Here is an 18,283-nt window from a genome sequence, read left to right as displayed (position 1 = left end):
CAAAGCAGCCTGCACTCTTGTGTTTCTGAAGCATTCTGAAGGAAGGGCTCCTTTACTCCTCAGGAAGCAGAAACAACATTGTTTCTGCTGCAATGGGCCCATCTCTCCAGTTTTGTTAACCAACTAGGACGGCCAGCACAGGGCCCCAAACACATCCTCCCAGAGCACCATGGCTCTCCATGCTCACATTTCAGAGCATTTCCAATCAATCTCTGCAGTTCGCTCTGTCTCTTCATCCTGTGCTGCTCTCAGAAATGCTAACATGCCCCCCTGGGCTCCCAAATATGAAATAAACTCTTATCCCAGATCAGCGGCAGAACGCCGCCTGACCTATTATTCAACCAGTTTGGGGTTGGTTACTGGGTCACAAGCTAAGCTCAGTTTAAAAGTATCCTCCCCCATCATGCAGACAATTCCTTGCACCCTCCTGGGGCTTCCATTCAAGTCTGTGGGGTGCCATGCAGCCCTGAATGGGGACGGGGCTCCAAATCCATGGGGAATTGTATTTTTTTGCTGCCTGGGGCCAGACCACCAGCCTGAGCCTTGCAACCCGCCCTGCTCTGCTGCAGGACTCACGCAGGACTTTGCACAGACTTACAGTTTTTCTGGGAAGCAGAAAAGCCTCACCATTGTCCTTGCATTCCAGGCAGGGAAATGGCACACGAGGATGCAAAGTCAGTGGTGGAATCAAAGTTAAAAGCAGGAGACTGAGCCAGGCACTGCACAGAATCTGCCCCTGAGAGCTCCGTGTACTCACGACAGTCCACTAAGTTACTCTTTTGACACTGAGCTTCCTAATCCTGCTCCTTCAGACAATCCCAAATACCTACTGGCTCCTCCTCTTCCTCATGGAGTGAGAACGTGGAGCGCAAGGACATGTTGGACTCGGAGTGCAAGGAGCGGACGGAGATAGCGGAGTCGGAGCGGCGCGGGGTGCTGATCGGAGGCTGCGGACACAGAGCAGCTCTGGTCAGTGCAAATCATTCCCAAACTCCAGGCACAGAGCCTTCAAGTTCAGTTTTCCCCCTCCACAACACTCAGCTGCTCCACTCCCAGCTGCACTGAGTGGCCCTGCTGCCGTGTGCCCTTCCCTGCACCGTGCCCAGAGACAGGAATCACTCGGGTTTAACTCCCTAAGCCAGGCTGACATGGAAATTCCAAGCACATCACTTTCTCCAAGGTGCATTCCCTGCACACTTACCGTGCACACCCGCAAAGCAACGGTCTGGAAGAATTAATCCTTCGTGGAAAGCTCCGTAAATCTCCCCCAGAGACTGCTCCAGCTCCTGCAATGTCTCTAATCTCTGCAGCAGCACTTGTTGTTGCACTCGCTATCTAACTTCTGCCAAATTTCTTTGCGTAAGTGCGGAGACTTCCTTCTATTGAATTCTCTGTGAGCCCGGCTCTGCCGCTTCCTGCTCAGGAGGGGAGAGCGGAGCGGACACGGCGTGCGCCAATCCAGAGAGATCCTCTGCCCACGGCGGCCTTGGGATTGGCTTTGAGGGAACGCTGCTGCTGGAACATTAACCAGCAGCACGTCTCCGAGGGTGGAATATCAACCACCAGCACGTAGCCAAGGTGCCATTCCGTGTCAAAGCACCGCTGGAGACTGCAGACCATGGGGAGACTGGATTGGAGGGTCCAGTGCAGTAATGTGGGGTTACTGTGGAAGAGATGCTGCTGGTGGAGTGCAAAAGGTGCAGAGAGCAGGAATAAAGGTCTTCTATGAGCAGAATGGATGCTTGGACAAAGAAATGGAAGAATGAAGCCAGAAGCTTCAGACACTCCAGGCAAGGCATGATGGATGAGCATCTGCACGTGTCACACTCTGCAAGGCCTCTGTCAGTCTCCAGCCCTGAGGAGTGTTGGCTGGAAGGAGCTCTGGAGATCCCTGGCTGCCCACTGGAAAAGGGACTTTCCCTGGCCCAGGCCAGGCCTGGCACTGCTCAGGGAACAGGGAAAGCTGCACGGACCAGACTCTGCTGAGTTCCTGTCCTGCACCTCGTGGGAAAAACACCTTTCCTCATGTTCCATCTGAGCCTCGGGAGCTGCATTCTGTGTGCCTGCCCGGGGTGAAAGTGGGTGACATCAGAGCCAAGGCCAGAGAAAGGCAATGCCGGAGGGCAGTGGGGCCAGCAGGAAATGCAGAAATGAAAGCTGCAGATGAGGTTCAGAGGCTGCTGCCCCTCCCCAGAGACAAAGCACGCTGCAGTCCCAGTGCAGCCTGGCTGGGCTGCAGGAGAGCAGCAGACCAGGATCCTGCTGGCTCCTCACACTGCTCTGCTGCTTCATTTTTATGATCCCGGGCTCCAAGGAACTCAGAAATGCTGCATCTGCTTAGAAGCCAAAGCATAAATGTCTTTCCTTTAAAGACAGCATATTTATTGACTAAATACATAAACCTTAAGGAGGAATGGTTATAATGAGGTAAATCCAATTTATGTGTATCCATTCATTTTATTATTTTCCTCCACTAGTAGCAGAAATTATTAAAATAACCAGAATGACTGTGCACAGTTCCCACTCTGCAGGTGACAGGGGGATGAGGGCAGCAAAGGCAGGCTCAGCAGGGAGGCAGGTTTGTCACCAGCAGCATCCAGTGAGGATCACCAACCGGGAAGGGGACTGCAGCATTGCCAGGAGGCAGGGGTGTGAGACACAGAAGGTTTGTGTAAGGCTCTGGGCTCAGCTCCCTGCGTCCTGGTTTGGATAAAGCTGGTGTTAACTGCACAGCAGAGAAGGGGATGGGCTGAGAAGGATTCCTCACTCCCCCCAGGCTCTGGGGACAACACGGAATGGCAGAGGGTGTGCTGGCAGCTCCAGACCCTCTGGGTATCTGCAGCCTTAGTTTTGCCAAGCAAACAAGGATAAAACTCAAGAGACCTCATTTCTGCACTAAACATCAGGCACACCTTCAGCCCAAGGATGGAGCACTCAAACATCTGATGGAAGATGGAGAGTTTTCTGCTGGCAATTCAACCCAGCCTGTGGCTCAGAGGTGAAGCTCCCTGTGAACAACAGACTTTGGACAGGCAGGCAGCCTCCATCCATGGTACCCAATTGTTCCAATATTCAGCTGCAATCTTTAGCTGCAGTTCCCACCACCCCAGCGACTGGAGCAGCCTCCAGCTGGAGGCTGCAGCCCAGCCCTGGTTCCAGCTCCATGCAGGCACAGCAAGGTGGGAACCTGTGGCACTGTGTCCAGGCAGGACAACACCAGCCACTCGGCAATCCCTGCCCCGCACACAGAGCCCACTGCTCTGCTTTTGTTTCATTAGCAGCAGCTTTACAAGGAAAGAAAAGGGGGCGGTGAAGGTCACAGGAGGGCTCTGACTGGTCTCCAGCTGTCGCTCTGATGGCTGAGAAGCCCTTGACAGCTTCTGGAGGAGGGAAAACTCAGTGATGAGGAAGGGAAATCCCAGATTATTTCTTGACAAAGCAAATGAAGCCTCCTAAGAGGGTTAGGGAGTCTGCCTGGAGCAGCAGGCAGAGCAGGACCAAGGCGGTTCCGGTTTGTCAGCACCTCACACTGCTTCCTGAACCACTCATTAATCCTCTCACTATTTTTGCTAAAGAATATTTATCACTCCAGGGGAAGTGGGCTGAGACTGCCCAAGAGGATTGAAGCTGGCTCCCAGCAGAGATCTCCCCCATTCTTGGCTGCACGCCCCAGTTCGTGCCAGTGGAGTTTCCAAAGGAGTCAGGGAGTTTCTTTATCAGACCTGGCTAAATGAAATATTCACAGCATCCCCTCCTCTGGAAAAATCCTCCCCTCTGCCCTGTGAGAACTGCCCAGCTTGTGAAAAGGACACTGTGAGCCCAGCATTCAGCCCAGAGGGTCTGTGCTGACAGCCAGGGGTGGCCTGAACACCGGCCCAGCTCATGGGGTCAGTGGTGGGCTGGAGAGCTGCACTTGCCAAGGACACCAGGCAAATTTTCAAAGGACTTGTTAGAAAAAAGACCAACAACAAACAAAACCCCCACGGGCTCACATAAAACACAGCAAGACCTCTGAGCAACAGAAGGAACTTTATAGGATGCTGACAATAAAATTCTTTGCAATCTGGTGTCAAATTTATTTTAAGAAGTGCTGCAGCTCCACACTGTTGCTGACCCCAGTCTAACTCCAGCAGCAATGATCCATTTATGCCTGGCTTGGAAATTGGGTCTTTTAACCTGACTGTGTCTACAAATACTTAATTTGAAGTTTGTTACTAACATGCTTAGATCTGAACAGAGCTTGTGGCTGTGAGATGTGGCTGGAGCACCAGGGACAAGAGAAGGTCCAGCCTCAGAGCTGTCCATCCTTTCATCAACGTTTGCTTTGCTGTTGCTGTTCTTGATTTAACTGATGTAGCTAATTTAATTTCTCTCCAAGCAGCTAACCCTGAAGACTGTTGAATCACTAAATTACCCAAAAAGAACTTAGAATTGAGTGAGAAAGCTGGATACAAAACTGGGAACTGCTTTACCACCAAGACACTGGGAGACCCGGGAATGGTTTGTGTGGGAAGCCCAGCACAGCCTGTAGTGTCCAACATCCCAGTCTGCAGGTTTCAAACCCGCTCCCTGTGGTCAGAGGCCCCATCTGGAGGTGGGAATAGGAATGGATTCTACGGCCAGCAGAGCCAGCTGGGATCCATCCAACACGGAGAGTGCCTGGCCCGTCTCAGCCCAGACATCCCTGGCAGGGGCTGTTTCCTCCCGAGCTCCCTGCTGTCCCAGGAGCCAGGTACTCCCTCCCAAGGAGTCTCTGGCATTTGTACTTCCCAGGCTTTGGACCCACATAACAGTCTCAAGCAGGGTGAAAAGCAGCAGCAGCAGCTCCAGCCTGAAGGCCCAGGTGAGCATGAGCTGCTTCCCCACGGCACCAGCAATGCTGAGGCTGGTCCTGCCTCTGGGGCACACGTTACACAGAGAATGCTGAGGGAGGCAGAGGAGTCCAGAGGAGCTCCAGACACCTCTCATTTCACTTCTGATCTGCTAAGGCAGTCAGGAGGGTCCTGACAACACCTACCATGCCATCATCCTCATCCCGTGGGGAGTAGGTGAGGGTGCTGGAGGAGGACGGGGTCCGACGGTGCTGCTTGAAAGTATTGGTCCCGTCAGCTTTACAGGGGATTCAAAAAGAAAAACAAGCATTTAGGCTGCTCACAAACATTGCCAAGCTATGGGACAGCCTCTCTAGCTGTAAGTGTTCCTTAGAAAAGACCAGGGATTCTCCAGTGCTGGTTCATGACTGGACTTAGCAGCACCCGTAGAACAACCCTGATCTCTGAGAGCTTGCCCAGAAAAGAGCACAGGTAATATCCTGTCAGATCCACAGCTTAAAAATATTATTAAAAGGAAACTTTATACTCCCACGTATCTCAGTCACTGGTAAAAATTGCCTGGATCCAGGGAGGTCTGGATATCCCTGAGGAACAGGGGAGCCATGCTAAATTAAATATTAAATATTTGTATAGAGATCATGTAGCTGACTCTTATACGTATAAAACTCTGAATGTAAATATTTGGGAGTCCAAAACCATCCAGAGTCCAGGACAAATGTAATCCAAACGTTTTTCTCAGGCAGATGTTCATATCCTTACCAAAACCAGTGTCAAGTCTTTTTGTTTCTATTAAAGGAAGGACATTTGTATCCCAAAATCAAACCAGGCCTCTTCCTACATTCACCCCACGTGCCAGGGCTCAGGCTCCCCTCACCTGCTGAGCTTTGAGGAACAAGGCACAGGAATTGTAAATGAGCAGGGACATTTGCATCCCCTCCTGTCTGAGCTAAAAATGGCCACGGGGTTTTACCAAAGCTCCAGAGTGACTCACAGTCAGGCACAGAAGGAAGATGGAAATTTTCAGCATTGGTGATGATTGTCACAGGGATCAATAAGATTTGGTGCTGAGCTCAGCATCAAACCCTGTTGTACTACTCTGTTTTCAGCAAGGGCTTCCCAGTGGTACTGCTCAGTCTGCCTGAGGAGAGAAAATTCCTGTGCCTGCTCATTTCCATCCTGTCAGGACACTTGGGCTGCAGAACACCAAACCAGCCCCTCAACACCTGGTTAATGACCAGAGAGATTCTCCCAACAGCTTTTTGATCTGTAAAGGGACAACGACCACGCTGGGATCACACACAGTACACATGACATACCCACCCTTTGTGATGGTGGTCACAGCAGAGAAGGCTGGTCCAAAAGTTGTTTCCATTCTTGTCTGAAATATCGAAAAAATTAATGTCAGGGCATTTAAAGCTTTAAGACTTTGCCAGAGCTGGCGAAATACTGCATACACATTCCCAGCTTCCATCTGTGAATAGTGAGATTTTAAGTGGCAAGAAAATGGCCTGTTTCAAAAGAAAGGATGAGACCCCAGGAAGCAGCCCTGCCCCCTGCCTGTGCCAGCAGCAGTGGCCTTACCCCGTTAGTGTTCTCAGAAGTAGTGATGTTTGTTGTGCCACTGGGGAAACGATTGTAGCGACCGTTCTTGTTTGAGCTCATAATCTAGGCCAGCATCTGTTAGTCATGGGAAGCTTGCTCTGTGGGAGAAGAAGGACACAAAGGGAGTTAGGCTCCTTGTGGCTATTTCCCTGGGCTCAGAGAACACTCTCCTGCAGCACAAAGCCCAAATGTTTACCTGAACTCAAATAAACCTGGATTTTCAGAAGCAAGAGGCGAGGACAAAGTCAGATTCCTTCAAATCGTTCCTGGGCGAGTGTTCAGCATTTTTTAAGTATATGATTATCTTTTAATAAGAGTCTCATTTATCTCCCTCCACCGGTTCACTAAGTTTGCAAAGTCAAGAATTCCACAACAATAATCTGCAGCAACACATGGAATTTGCTTTCTTTAACCTCTGCTGAAACCTGATACTGCTTCAGGGCACAATTATGCTGCTGTCCCAGCAAATCTGCCAAGATGCTCTCAGTCTCCTTCAGAGCCAGGACACGCTCAGGAAGGAGCTGCAGTTCCTCTGCCATCACACAGAGGTGCTCCTGGCTCAGGCAGGAGTTTCCCTCAGAGAGGACAAAGCTCAGCCTGGCACTGGGGAGGTGAAGTGTCTCAGGTGTTTCTAGCAATTGGTTTTCTCTTACCTGGGAGTGACAAGTCCTGAATCTCCAAGCTCTTTATAAAAACACCACTGTGATTTCTCCACTTTACAGAACGGGAAACTGAGGCTCACAGAGAGACGGGATCCCAGCACACAGCTGTGACCTGGGATTTGTGCAGGGATTCCCACCTCCCTGGAGAGCCCTGGCACACAGGGCTGGGCACACCCTGCACACGCATTTTGAACAATGCTGCAAAGGTGACACTGGGGCTGTCCTCGGCCAAGGCTCTGCCCAGGGCCTGACACAGCACTTCCAGTGCTCCCTGCAGCTCTGGATCCAACGGCTGGCAGGCAGCCAGGAGCAGCAGAATCCTGAGCAGGGGATCGCTGCTCAGGTCTAAACTCTCAGAAACAACTATGCTCAAAAATTATAAAAAAACCAAAATTCCAAAGAAAAACCAAACAAACGGAAACCCCGAAACCAAACCCAAAACCATCTGAAAACCAGGGATCTGGAAAATGCTTTCCACACACGTGACAGCACTGTCCTGGCTCCTTGCAAATGCCAGATCCCCGAGGAGATGCTGAGCACAGAGTCTGGAGCTGTCTCAAAAGCAGCAGGAATGAAGCAGAGTTGTGCTGCAGCATCAGGGAGACCTGCACAGTTTACAGCTGGGCTCCAGCAAGCCACAGGTTTGGCTTTGGCCACTGGATCCTTTTATTCCTGCCTGTGCTCCTGAGGGCACAGAGAGCAGAGGGAGGGTGGGAGGTGGCAGAGGGCAGACAAAGGGTTTGGGCCACTTTCCCCAGGAGATCTGAGCCCCACTGACTCAGCCTCTCTCCCTCTGGCAGCCTTGGATGAGCCACTGGAGCTCTCGGCTTCCTCCCAGCAAAAATTCCCCCCTTGTGCACAAGCCTGATGATTCCCCTCTTCAACTACAAAGGCTGAACATGAGATGTCTCCAGCTGGGGTCTCCAGATGATGCAGTGCTCATAAATTAAGCAAAGAAAGTACTTCCACGAACTGCCGCATTTCCTGGGATTTCCCGTCTCAAGGCTGCATTATCTCATGTCCAGTAACATGTATATCCCTAAAATTCCCCTCTCCACAGGTTCCCTACATCTAGCAGTACACCCAGGCTCACCACTCTCCTCTGGAAAAGGGATTCAGCACTCTGCTCCTCCCATAACTGGCTGGAAAAAGAGAAATATTCAAATTTCCAGGGATACGAATCCATGCAACACCTACCCACACGCCCTTTATCCTGCACTGCTCCAAGGCAGGAGCAGGCATTTGCTCCCACTTCATCAGCCATGTCAGCTGAAGTTAAGGGAACCTTGCATATCAAATATTCCTCTTGGGGTTTGGGGCAAACAGTCATTGCCAGATGGGAAGAGAGGAAACCCACCCTGATGGAGGATCGTGGGCTGTCTGGAGACTCAGGCAGAGCTTTGTTCCCTCTCATTTTCAGGGTATGCATCACCTTCAGATGGAACAGATGGAGACTCAAGCAATGGGAAACACTCAGAGACAGGGAAAACAAAAATGGGGGTAAACTGACAGCCCGAGGAGTTCTGTGATATCATTAAAGGCTGGAGCAGGTGTGCCACAAACAGTGACTGCAGCCACTCGAGCCACTGCAATGACCCTTCAATCCCTGCCTGGAAACTCCAATAAACCCAAAGTGGGGAAGGGAATGTGGAATACAGGGATTTGCCACCCACTGCTTGTAAGCTTGACTGTGCCTGCAGCTTGGCTGAGCAAGGTACCTGCAGCAGCAGGGAGCCTGCTGGTGCCTGCTGCAAGCAGAGACCAGAGGAATGTGAGCAATGGAAAAAAGTGGCCAGCAGAATATCAGCCAGGCTGCCACAGCAATATCTGACTGCAGCCCAAACCTCTGCACCCACCACAGACAGGAGCATTTCTGCAGAGCAGATGCCTCCTCAGAGCACTGTCTGACAAGCTCCTCACACCTTCCGTTCCATCCGAGAACCTTTTCCAACTGATATCAAAGAATTTAAAGGGAGGCAGAAAAGAGCTGATGGTGCCAGCATTAATACCAACTTCCTACAGCACTTGCAAAAATCTCTGCCAGATCTCTGCACCTTTGCTTGGCATCTGAACCCTGCCAGCCACACTGTCCTGAGCTCCCAGGCCTGGAGGATGAGTGTCTCTCTTGGGTGGCTGGTGCTGGGAACCCAGCCTGTGATCCACATTCTCCTTGCCTGGACTTAATTTTTTTAACACGCAACATCAGTGTTTTTTACAGTAAACAAAGGGGGGGGGAGAATCGCCCCTGGAAAAAGGAAGCTGTGGGGACCCAAAATTCAGTAAATCCCACAGCTGATCATAACCAGATGTGAGGGAGGGGGCAGGGATAGGTTTCAGCATTTGCACATCACAGGGATCAGCTCGAGGCTTTTGAGACTCAATGAGAAGAAAAGCCTTAAAATCCTACTTTAGTAATTCAGGCAAGAAAAAACCCAACCAGCAGCAGCTGCAGAGGGAAGCAGCGCTCCCTCTCCCCACTGCTGAGGGGAGATCCAACAGGATCAGGCACAGATCACCTCAGAGCTGGGAGGAGAACCAGGACCAGTGGCCTGGCTAATTCCCCCTCTCTGCCCACTGAAGCTCTCGTGGAGGTTACTCACCCCCAAGGAAACTGCTGGGCTGGCAAATTGTCCCACAGCAGGAGTGGCTGCCAGTGGGAGAGGCAGGCAGGGCTATCCTGCTCGGGCTGACATGAACTTCCTTATCTCACTGCTTGGGTATTTATGGCGTAAGACACGAGCTTCTGTTCCTCTTACAACAAGAAGGGTCACACATCCTGGAGAGTACTGGCACACCCCCAGGGAAATACTCCCACAAAAGCACCGACAGCTGCCTGGGACAAGGGCAGCACACACAGGTGCCAAGGGCACAGGGTGTTTGTGGGGTAATTAACTACTCTGGGACCAGCAGCACCTCAGGTGTACCTCGTCAGGGTGAGAGGACTGGCAGCATCTGGTCTGACCTGTGCAGCACGGGGTGTGGAATGCAGAGCTGCAGCAGATCCCCGAGACAGACTCCTCTTGATGGACACCTCGCAGCGGACACCGGACGAGAGGCAGACAGTGGAGCCCACTGGTCACTCCTCAGCCCAGGGAACACCAGGCCAGGGCTCCCAGCACCACTGCCGAGTCAGCCTGGTGCAGCCCCCAGCCGAAGATGGGCAATAAAAGCCAGCAGAGAAATCACCACCTCTGCAGGTGGCACGCAGCTCTTCCCAGCCCTCAATACCAGCCGGTGGTGGAGAGCTTGTGAGAAACCCCACAAAACCAAGGAGACAAAGAGGTTGCAGACGAGCTAGAATCTAAAACACCTGACCCAGCAGGACATTTCTTACACTCTTTAGGTGTCAGTCAGAGCAGGAAGGACATAAAACACAAACAGAAGCTCAGCCTTACTGACAGGACGTGGCACCTCCACCTGATGAATCTCTGGAACAGTCTATTTACTGTTTATAAGTTTTTCTTATAAGTCACACCAGCTTTCCTGAGTGCCTTACAGTGAGACCATAATTGTACTGAGCCGTCATCAATAAAAATAAAAGGGATATTTTTAATTGCTGCTACTTTTACCGGGGCTTGCACTGACTGCAGGACTGAGAGAGCACATTCAACAGCTGTTTGAACACTGCCATGCCTTTGAACAAATGGAGTTCAGAAAGGAAAAGCATTTCATATGGTGCTTTTCCTAAAGGACAATGAAGCCTTGGGACAGAAGAATATTTGCAATACTTCATGTTAAAACCTGAAGCTGTACCTTTCAAATGTTCCCATAGCTGGATCAAAAGGGGTTGCTCTGGTGAAATGAAGCACCTTAATTTTCCCAGAAAAATAAAATTAAATTAGAAGTCAGAACAGATGCCAATATTCAGTGCTGTTCCATGCACAAAGCTACATTTGAAGTTTTATTTCCATTTCAGGTAACCTGGGAGGATCCACATACAAAACCATTTTTGTTATGCAGCCCAGTTCTGACCCTGCAACCGAAATTGTCCTGTGTGGGCTCAGCAGCTCCTCAGTCACAGCTGGGCAGGAACAGGCACATCCACAGCTCTGCCACACAAGGACCTTAATCAAAAGGTGCTTTAAAAGTTGGCCCTGCCACTGCACAGCTGTGTGCTGTGCCTCTCACAGCTTGTGCTCTTCCACATGCTCCCTCAAAGAACAGACCCCTCCCGAGAACATCACATTGCTAAATTGTGGATTTGGTGAAGCAAAAAGAACAAAACGCCAGCCAAGCCCTGAAACCAACAACGTCCTCCCCCTCCAAGGCACAAATCTCAGTGCTGCTGCAGTTCCTCGGGAGGGAACTCTGCAAGGCAGACCCTGATGGAGGATACCAGGCTTCAGAAGCTGAGAACAGTCACCCTCACCACTCACACCACAACTGGTGCTCACTGGTGCTCCTCAGACCTGTCTGGCAGAACAAAAGGCTGCCAAGACCCCACAGGGTCCTGTGGGCTGGCTCAGCTCTGCTCTTGGTCTCCCTGCTGCAAATCTGACACAGAGAGGGGCTTGCAGCTCAACTGAAAACCCCTGAAGACATGGCAGGGCAGCAGCAAAGACTGGGGGATGGAGGAATTTGGCTTCTGTTCTTCCAAGGAAGCCAGAGCAATGTCTGTCTCACCTGGATTCTGCTCTCCTGGAGTCCTGCTAGAGCCAAAGCAATCAAAGCTCCTCTCTCCTTCATTCCCCAATTCCTGTGCCATGGCTGAGGCCTTTTCCAGCTGCTTTGCCTTATGGCTGGCTGCACTGCATCCTCTGGAAAGCTGTAACCACCCCACCACACGATGGGATTCTTCCAGATTAAAGTCATAGCAAACCTGAGCCCATAACCATGACTCAAAAAGCACAAAGTAGCACTTCCACCCCCTGTTCCCCCCAACATCCTCCAAAGCTTTGACACCTCCTGACACACGTGCTTCTCTGCCCTCTGGATGCAACTAGAACACTCCAAAGATCCAGCTGAAATGCATCATCTCCTTCAGAGAAAAAAAAATCCAGCAAATTCCAGTCACCTGCTCTTTTTTTGTACAGTTCCCTCGGGCTTTGCCCCTGAGAACAAGCAGGAGGCACCTGTAGACACCAACACTCATCAGTCAAATTAGTGATCCTGGGAGAAACAACACCAAATCCTTGATTCCAAAAGAAATCAGGAGATGTGGACACTTCCACCATGGCAAATCTACTGACAGCTTTGAGAGAGAAGCACCACTGAGTGTGCCACAACCCCAAGCACCACAGATGAAACTCTCCCCCAGGGTGACTCAGAATTCCAGGGGACATGGCCCCTCCTTACAAACTTGGCTTCTGTGCTCACAGCTCTGCCTAAGGAATATCGAGGATTTCCCACTTCTGAAGCACCAGACCAACCTCAGGACACACTTGCTGGGTTGCTGCAATCAAGCACTCCATGCCCTTGCAAAGGTCACTCGGAAGGACCAGAAAGTCAGCGTAACACAGCTGCAGCTGCTGGAGGGGCCACAGGTAGCCCCTTCCAAACCGCTGCAGGACTCCGGGTACCTCCTGCTCCCCAGGGAGGGATGAGAACAGTTCCTCCCTCACTGCTGAAGGGGAGCAGCTTCCCCGGGACTGCTGCCGACAGCCTGACACCCAGCACCCGGAGCAAACACTTCTCCTTGGAGCAAACTCACCCCGGGCCATCCTGGAGCGGCGGAGCCCGGCAAGATGCCACCACCATGCCCAGCTCCTGAGCTGGGGACAGGCTTCTCCTCGGCCAAAGTGCCTCCTCCGCTCCGTGCGTGCGTGTGTGGATCGCTCCCCAGTGATGTAAACACAAAGGCATGCGGAGCAGTGGGCGATATGTAAATCCAGCTGGAAAATCCCACAGCTCAGCCAATCTCCACGCTGCCGCCCAGCTTTGCCCCGGCTGCTCCGGGTTCAGTTCAGTGCAGGAAAAACAACCCTCTCCCAGCACACAAGGATTTATTCCCCCGATCAGAGACAGCTCCGGAGACAGAAAAGTCCTTCGCTTGCTTTAAGGGGAGCGTGAGTTTCTCACCCTCTTTTATAGTTCCCAAACTATTCAGAATTCTGCATAACAAACAGCAAGGCGCTCTTTGCCTGGAGAGACAATCCAGGGAAATCCAGTCACCCAAAAAGGCAGAGCTGGGGAGCAGGACTCGGCCGAAACACAGACACTGGTGGTGGTGGGGCACTTCCACTGCCAGGACACCCCTCCCGGTGGTGGAGCCGGGGCTGTCCCAGGAGCAGGCACTGCCCCGCTCCAGCCCCCAGGACACCTCGTTCAAAGGCGGCTCTGAAGCTCCAAGGCTGTGCTCAAGGCAGAGCAGGAGCAGCCTGAATGGGTAATTTGGGGTGCTGCTGCCTTTAGGCTCCTGGGGGACTTGCTGAGCTCAAGGAGGGGTGCCACGTACCCGTGTGAGCAACCAGCTGCCTCGCTCCTTGTCCCAGCTGTCCCTACACCCCCTGAGCCAACCCACGGGCACAGGGACGTGCTGGTGTGTGCCTCACCATGCCCATGGCAAAGGCAATAAAAACCGGGAGGGAAGAGCTCCAACCGACTGAACACGGCCCCGTGATCCGAGTACTGGAACCCAGGAAGGATTTTCTCTCCAGTGCCCTCCTCCTGCCACACCTGGGCTTGGCTGGGATAACCCGTGAGAAAGGCACAGTCACGCTCCAGGAAATCCCACACACAGGGCCAGCAGGGCTTGGAAGGTCCCTGGGAGCAGGGGAAGGCTCAGCCCTCGGGGTGACCGATGGCTGAACCCCACTGAGGCTGCAAAGTGCCCAGGAGCAGCCCCAGGTGCAGGGCAGAGCTGGCACCAGCACACGCTGCTCTGCAACCATCCAGAGCCTGCAGGGCTCCCTGAGGCTCCGGCAGCTCCTCGGGCTTGTGGAGCCCAGGGAAGGGAAGGGAAGGGCTGACTTCAGGCAGGGGACACAAACTTCCATGTGGTGTTCACACACGGCTCTAGGCCACCAGGGGCTGTGCTGCCACAGGAGGGCTCACCCTGGGATCCCCCGGGTCAGGGAACCAAACCACCCCACAACCATGGATTGGGGTTTTTTTTTCCTTCCTTGAGCCCGATCAATATGAAAACCCCTGTGTGAGTGTTAGCAGTGAAGGTACCACATCCCCTGCCTGGAAACACCACTGTGGCTCGGGTTTTCCCATTTCCAGGGGGTAAAACTTTCCCTGCCTCAGGTGGAGGTGCCACGTCCTGTCAGTAAGGCTGAGCTTCTGTTCGTGTTTTATGTCCTTCCTGCACTGACTGACACCTAAAGAGTGTAAGAAATGTCCTGCTGGGTCAGGTGTTTTAGGTTTTAGCTCATCTGCAACCTCTCTGTCCCCTGAGTTTTGTGGGGTTTCTCACAAGCTCTCCACCACCAGCTGGTGTTGACTGCAGGCAGTGTCACCTGCACACAAACCAAGCCCAGTGCTGGAGCTTCAGCCTGTCCCTCCCCTGCTCCAGACAGGGGACCCCAGGGCCTGGAGGGAATCCAGCAGACAGGACCCGCTCCTGCAGCTTCCTGCATGATTTTAGGAATTTCCCTTGCCAGGAGAGGTGCAGGTTGCACATCAGGAGGGATTTCTTCATGGAAGGGGTTGCCAGGAATTGGAAGGGGCTGCCCAAAGAGGTTTGGAGTCTCCATCCCTGGAGATGTCCAAGGAATGCCTGGACATGGCACTCAGAGCTCTGGGCTGGGATCAGGCACAGGGAGGACTCCGTGGTTTTGGAGGTCTTTTCCAACCTAGACAATTCTGGGATTCTGTGATCTCACGCTACTTTCACTCATCAAGGGCTTTCTGGAACCATCCTTCACCCCCAAACCCTCTCCTGCAAGCCCCACCACCCTCGCTGTGGCTGGAAGGAGCAGCCAAACGCTCGAGGCCAAAATGCTGCAGCTGTCTTAAGAGGAACCCGAGTGCTCAGTGCAGCCTGGAAACACATCGCTGGGGGGAAAACGCACAGGGAGGCAGAATTACACTGCTGGGATTGAAACAAAGGCAGAGCAACGCTGCCAAAGTGGGAAAGACAACTGCTGGGTCACAGTTCTTAACACAGCTACACCCTGGCAGCGACCGCAGCCCGGACCTGGCGCGGTGTGGACTCGCCAAACCCACTCCTGCACACCCACCGGCCCTGCCGCTGTCCCTGACCCCAGCAGAGCCCCAAAGGGAGCGGACCCCACGGGAAATCCTCGCCGGACCCCACGGGAAATCCTCGCTGGACCCCACGGGAAATCCCCCCCGGACCCCAGGGGAAATCCCCCCCGGACCCCAAAGGGAAATCCTCGCCGGACCCCAAAGGGAAATCCTCGCCGGACCCCAGGGGAAATCCTCGCTGGACCCCAAAGGGAAATCCCCCCCGGACCCCAGGGGAAATCCTCGCCGGACCCCAGGGGAAATCCCCCCCGGACCCCAGGGGAAATCCTCCCCGGACCCCACGGGAAATCCTCCCCGGACCCCAGGGGAAATCCTCCCCGGACCCCAGGGGAAATCCCCCCCGGACCCCACGGGAAATCCTCCCCGGACCCCAGGGGAAATCCTCCCCGGACCCCAGGGGAAATCCCCCCCGGACCCCAGGGGAAATCCTCCCCGGACCCCACGGGAAATCCTCCCCGGACCCCAGGGGAAATCCTCCCCGGACCCCAGGGGAAATCCCCCCCGGACCCCAGGGGAAATCCCCCCCGGACCCCAAAGGGAAATCCTCGCCGGACCCCAAAGGGAAATCCTCGCCGGACCCCAGGGGAAATCCTCGCTGGACCCCAAAGGGAAATCCCCCCCGGACCCCAGGGGAAATCCTCGCCGGACCCCAGGGGAAATCCCCCCCGGACCCCAGGGGAAATCCTCCCCGGACCCCAAAGGGAAATCCTCCCCGGACCCCAGGGGAAATCCTCCCCGGACCCCAGGGGAAATCCCCCCCGGACCCCAGAGGAAATCCTCCCCGGACCCCAGGGAAATCCTCGCCGCTGCCCTTCCCAGCGCACCCCCCAGGGACCCCACCGTTTGGCAGCGTCTGTCACCGGGACAGCGGTGCAGCGGCAGGGGACAGAGCCCCTGGGCTGGTGTGAGGCGAGAAGAGGACGGCACAATCCACAACCCACATTCACAGCCCCGATCCAGACCTGCGCTTCTGCGGCAGCTACGGCACGTTTTGTCCGGACATCTGTGCCCGGACAGCCCCCGTTTTGTACACTGTGAACCCGAGGCCCAGGGAAATGAGGTTCCTGGGAGGGCAGGAAAGAACCAGCAGCAACACGTGCTGCGGTCGGACAAGGAACGGCGCAGAAAACGACAAAACTGAGCAGAAAAAGCCAAAGCTAAGCGGAGTCCGCGACGAGACCCAGCGAACACACCGGGGGCGGTGAGCGAGGCCTGGGCGGCATTCACGGGGGACGGAACAGCGCAGATGATGCTCGGGCTGCTCTGAGCGCCCCAGCGGAGCCGCTGGCAGCCCCGGACACAGCGGGCGGCGGGCACGGGGAGCCTCCGCCGGCACCTCCCCGGCCCGCGGCCCAGCGCCCCCGGCCCGGCCGGCCCCTCCCCTCACGGAGCCGCCCGGCGCGGCCCGCCCGGCTCCCCCCGGCCCGCCCGTACCTCCCAGCGGCGGCGGCGGCCGCAGCGCCGGTGCCCGGTCCCGGCACATCGCGCCCGGGCCTGCTCCCCTCCGCCGCCCGGCCCGGAAGTGCCGCGCCCAGCGCTCCTCGGGACTTGTAGTCCCGTGCGCCGCTTCCTGCCCGCGCCGCCCAGCCGCCTGGACTACAACTCCCACCAGCGCCCGCTGACAGTCACTCCAAGCTACAAGCACTGTAGCTACTGGTTCTGGCCGGCCTCCTGCAGTGACCAATCAGAAGGCGGTAACTGCCGCCTCGGGCCACGCTGCGCTGCGCGTCGCCATTGGCGGGGAGCAGAACGGCGACCAATCAGCGCTGGGAGAGATGGGGCGGTGGTCACGCCAACCGCTGGCGATTGGCTGTGCCCACTGCAGCCTGACCAATAGTGGCGTCGCAGTGGCCATAAAAGACGTAGCGTGGAAGGCGCGCGTCCTTTCCCGCCTGAGGTGAGGTGGGGTGCGGCACGGGACTGGCGGGAGCGGGGCCGGTACCGGGGATATTACCGAGGGCGGGCCGGTGATGATCCACATTTACCTTTCTGACACCTCGTCTGAGGGCGGCGGGCGGCCGCAGCCCCTGCTGAGCAGCCACGGCTGAGGCCCGCGGTTCCCGCGGCCCGGCTGGGCGGGCGGGCGGACTCCTCCCCTCAGGCGCTGCCTTCTCCCCTCAGGGCTCAGCGGGAGCCGGCGGTGGCGGCGTCCCGGAGGCGCCGTGCCCGATCCGCGGCAGTCGGCGGCGTTGTGGGCCGGTAGAAGGCGGTGTCCCCTGCTCTGGTGTTTGCGGTAAGTGGGGCTGAGCCCCGTGGGGAAATGCTCCTGCTCTACAACGAGGCGGTTCTTGAAGCACAAAGAAGCAGCTGCGGAATGGGCTGGAGGAAAGGATTCACCGACTTGTAGTCTCCCTCATGGGTTAGTTCAAGGGGAATATCCTGGCAAGGTGGTGGGTGCAGTACTGTGAGTAAGTGAAGGGATTTACACTCCTAACTCGAGTGCTGCAGTGCGTAGATGCAGAATTTAAATTTTTTTTTCTGTTTAGCTCTGTGGAAGACAAGTTACCCCTGTAGTGCTTTCCAAGACTCAAGACCAGCCTTATTCGTAAATGCTTTGCTATCGTATTTCTACTTTGGCTTCTGTATAAAGCAAATTTTGTAGCTTGCAGGTGAATAAAGTTTTGAAAAATGTGTGTTTTCCTTCTGTTTATCGGCATTTCTATGGGTGATATATATGTCCACTGACTGACTGGAAATGTTGTGTGGGTACCCAGTGGAACTGGAGTGCATTAAATTCGCTGCACTTTGCTCAGCCCCACTCCCTTTGTTGGAATACTGGGAGTCACTTCGGTTGGATGGCGACTACAGCACTGTCCCTGGCAGCTGTGCCAGGGCTGGACAGCCCTTTTTGGGGAGAAATTCTCCCAGTGTCCCGTTCAAACTGTGTCATACCCTGGTTCTGCTGCGTAGATCCAGACGGTTTCCAGGCTGAGCTAAAATATTTGAACGACTGACAGTGCTGTGTGTTTAGACAATCAAAACGCTGCTGGTAGCCATGGAGAGTATTAAAAAAATTTATTAACAGGAATGAACCAA

At 54.4% G+C, this 18,283-nt stretch overlaps 1 protein-coding gene and 1 non-coding gene across 3 annotated transcripts in view; one reads left to right on the top strand and one right to left on the bottom strand.

Moving 5' to 3' along the window:
• The window catches only part of TRAF7 (TNF receptor associated factor 7), a 29,929-nt gene extending 13,095 nt beyond the window's left edge, over nucleotides 1-16,834 (bottom strand). Inside the window, exons 1-5 of one of the 2 annotated variants that reach the window (XM_068207316.1) lie at nucleotides 16,682-16,834; nucleotides 6,414-6,532; nucleotides 6,153-6,210; nucleotides 5,018-5,109; nucleotides 831-947 (exon numbers count right to left, since the gene is read on the bottom strand). In XM_068207316.1, coding sequence (XP_068063417.1) covers nucleotides 831-947; nucleotides 5,018-5,109; nucleotides 6,153-6,210; nucleotides 6,414-6,494 — 348 coding nt within the window. In that variant the 5' untranslated portion in view covers nucleotides 6,495-6,532; nucleotides 16,682-16,834. Of the gene's footprint in view, nucleotides 1-830; nucleotides 948-1,201; nucleotides 1,455-5,017; nucleotides 5,110-6,152; nucleotides 6,211-6,413; nucleotides 6,533-16,681 lie in introns of those variants that run through there. The other variant, XM_068207317.1, reaches the window with a different exon arrangement.
• A 375-nt stretch (nucleotides 16,835-17,209) lies between these two features.
• LOC137483941 (small nucleolar RNA SNORD60) lies at nucleotides 17,210-17,300 on the top strand. Its single transcript, XR_011004682.1, has one exon. It is a non-coding gene; the product is annotated as a small nucleolar RNA SNORD60 (small nucleolar RNA).
• Nucleotides 17,301-18,283: the final 983 nt, after the last annotated feature.

The sequence above is a fragment of the Anomalospiza imberbis genome, chromosome 16 (genome assembly GCF_031753505.1).
Source record: "Anomalospiza imberbis isolate Cuckoo-Finch-1a 21T00152 chromosome 16, ASM3175350v1, whole genome shotgun sequence".
NCBI classification, from domain to species: Eukaryota; Metazoa; Chordata; class Aves; order Passeriformes; family Viduidae; genus Anomalospiza; species Anomalospiza imberbis.
This window is presented reverse-complemented; position numbering and strand designations above follow the sequence as displayed.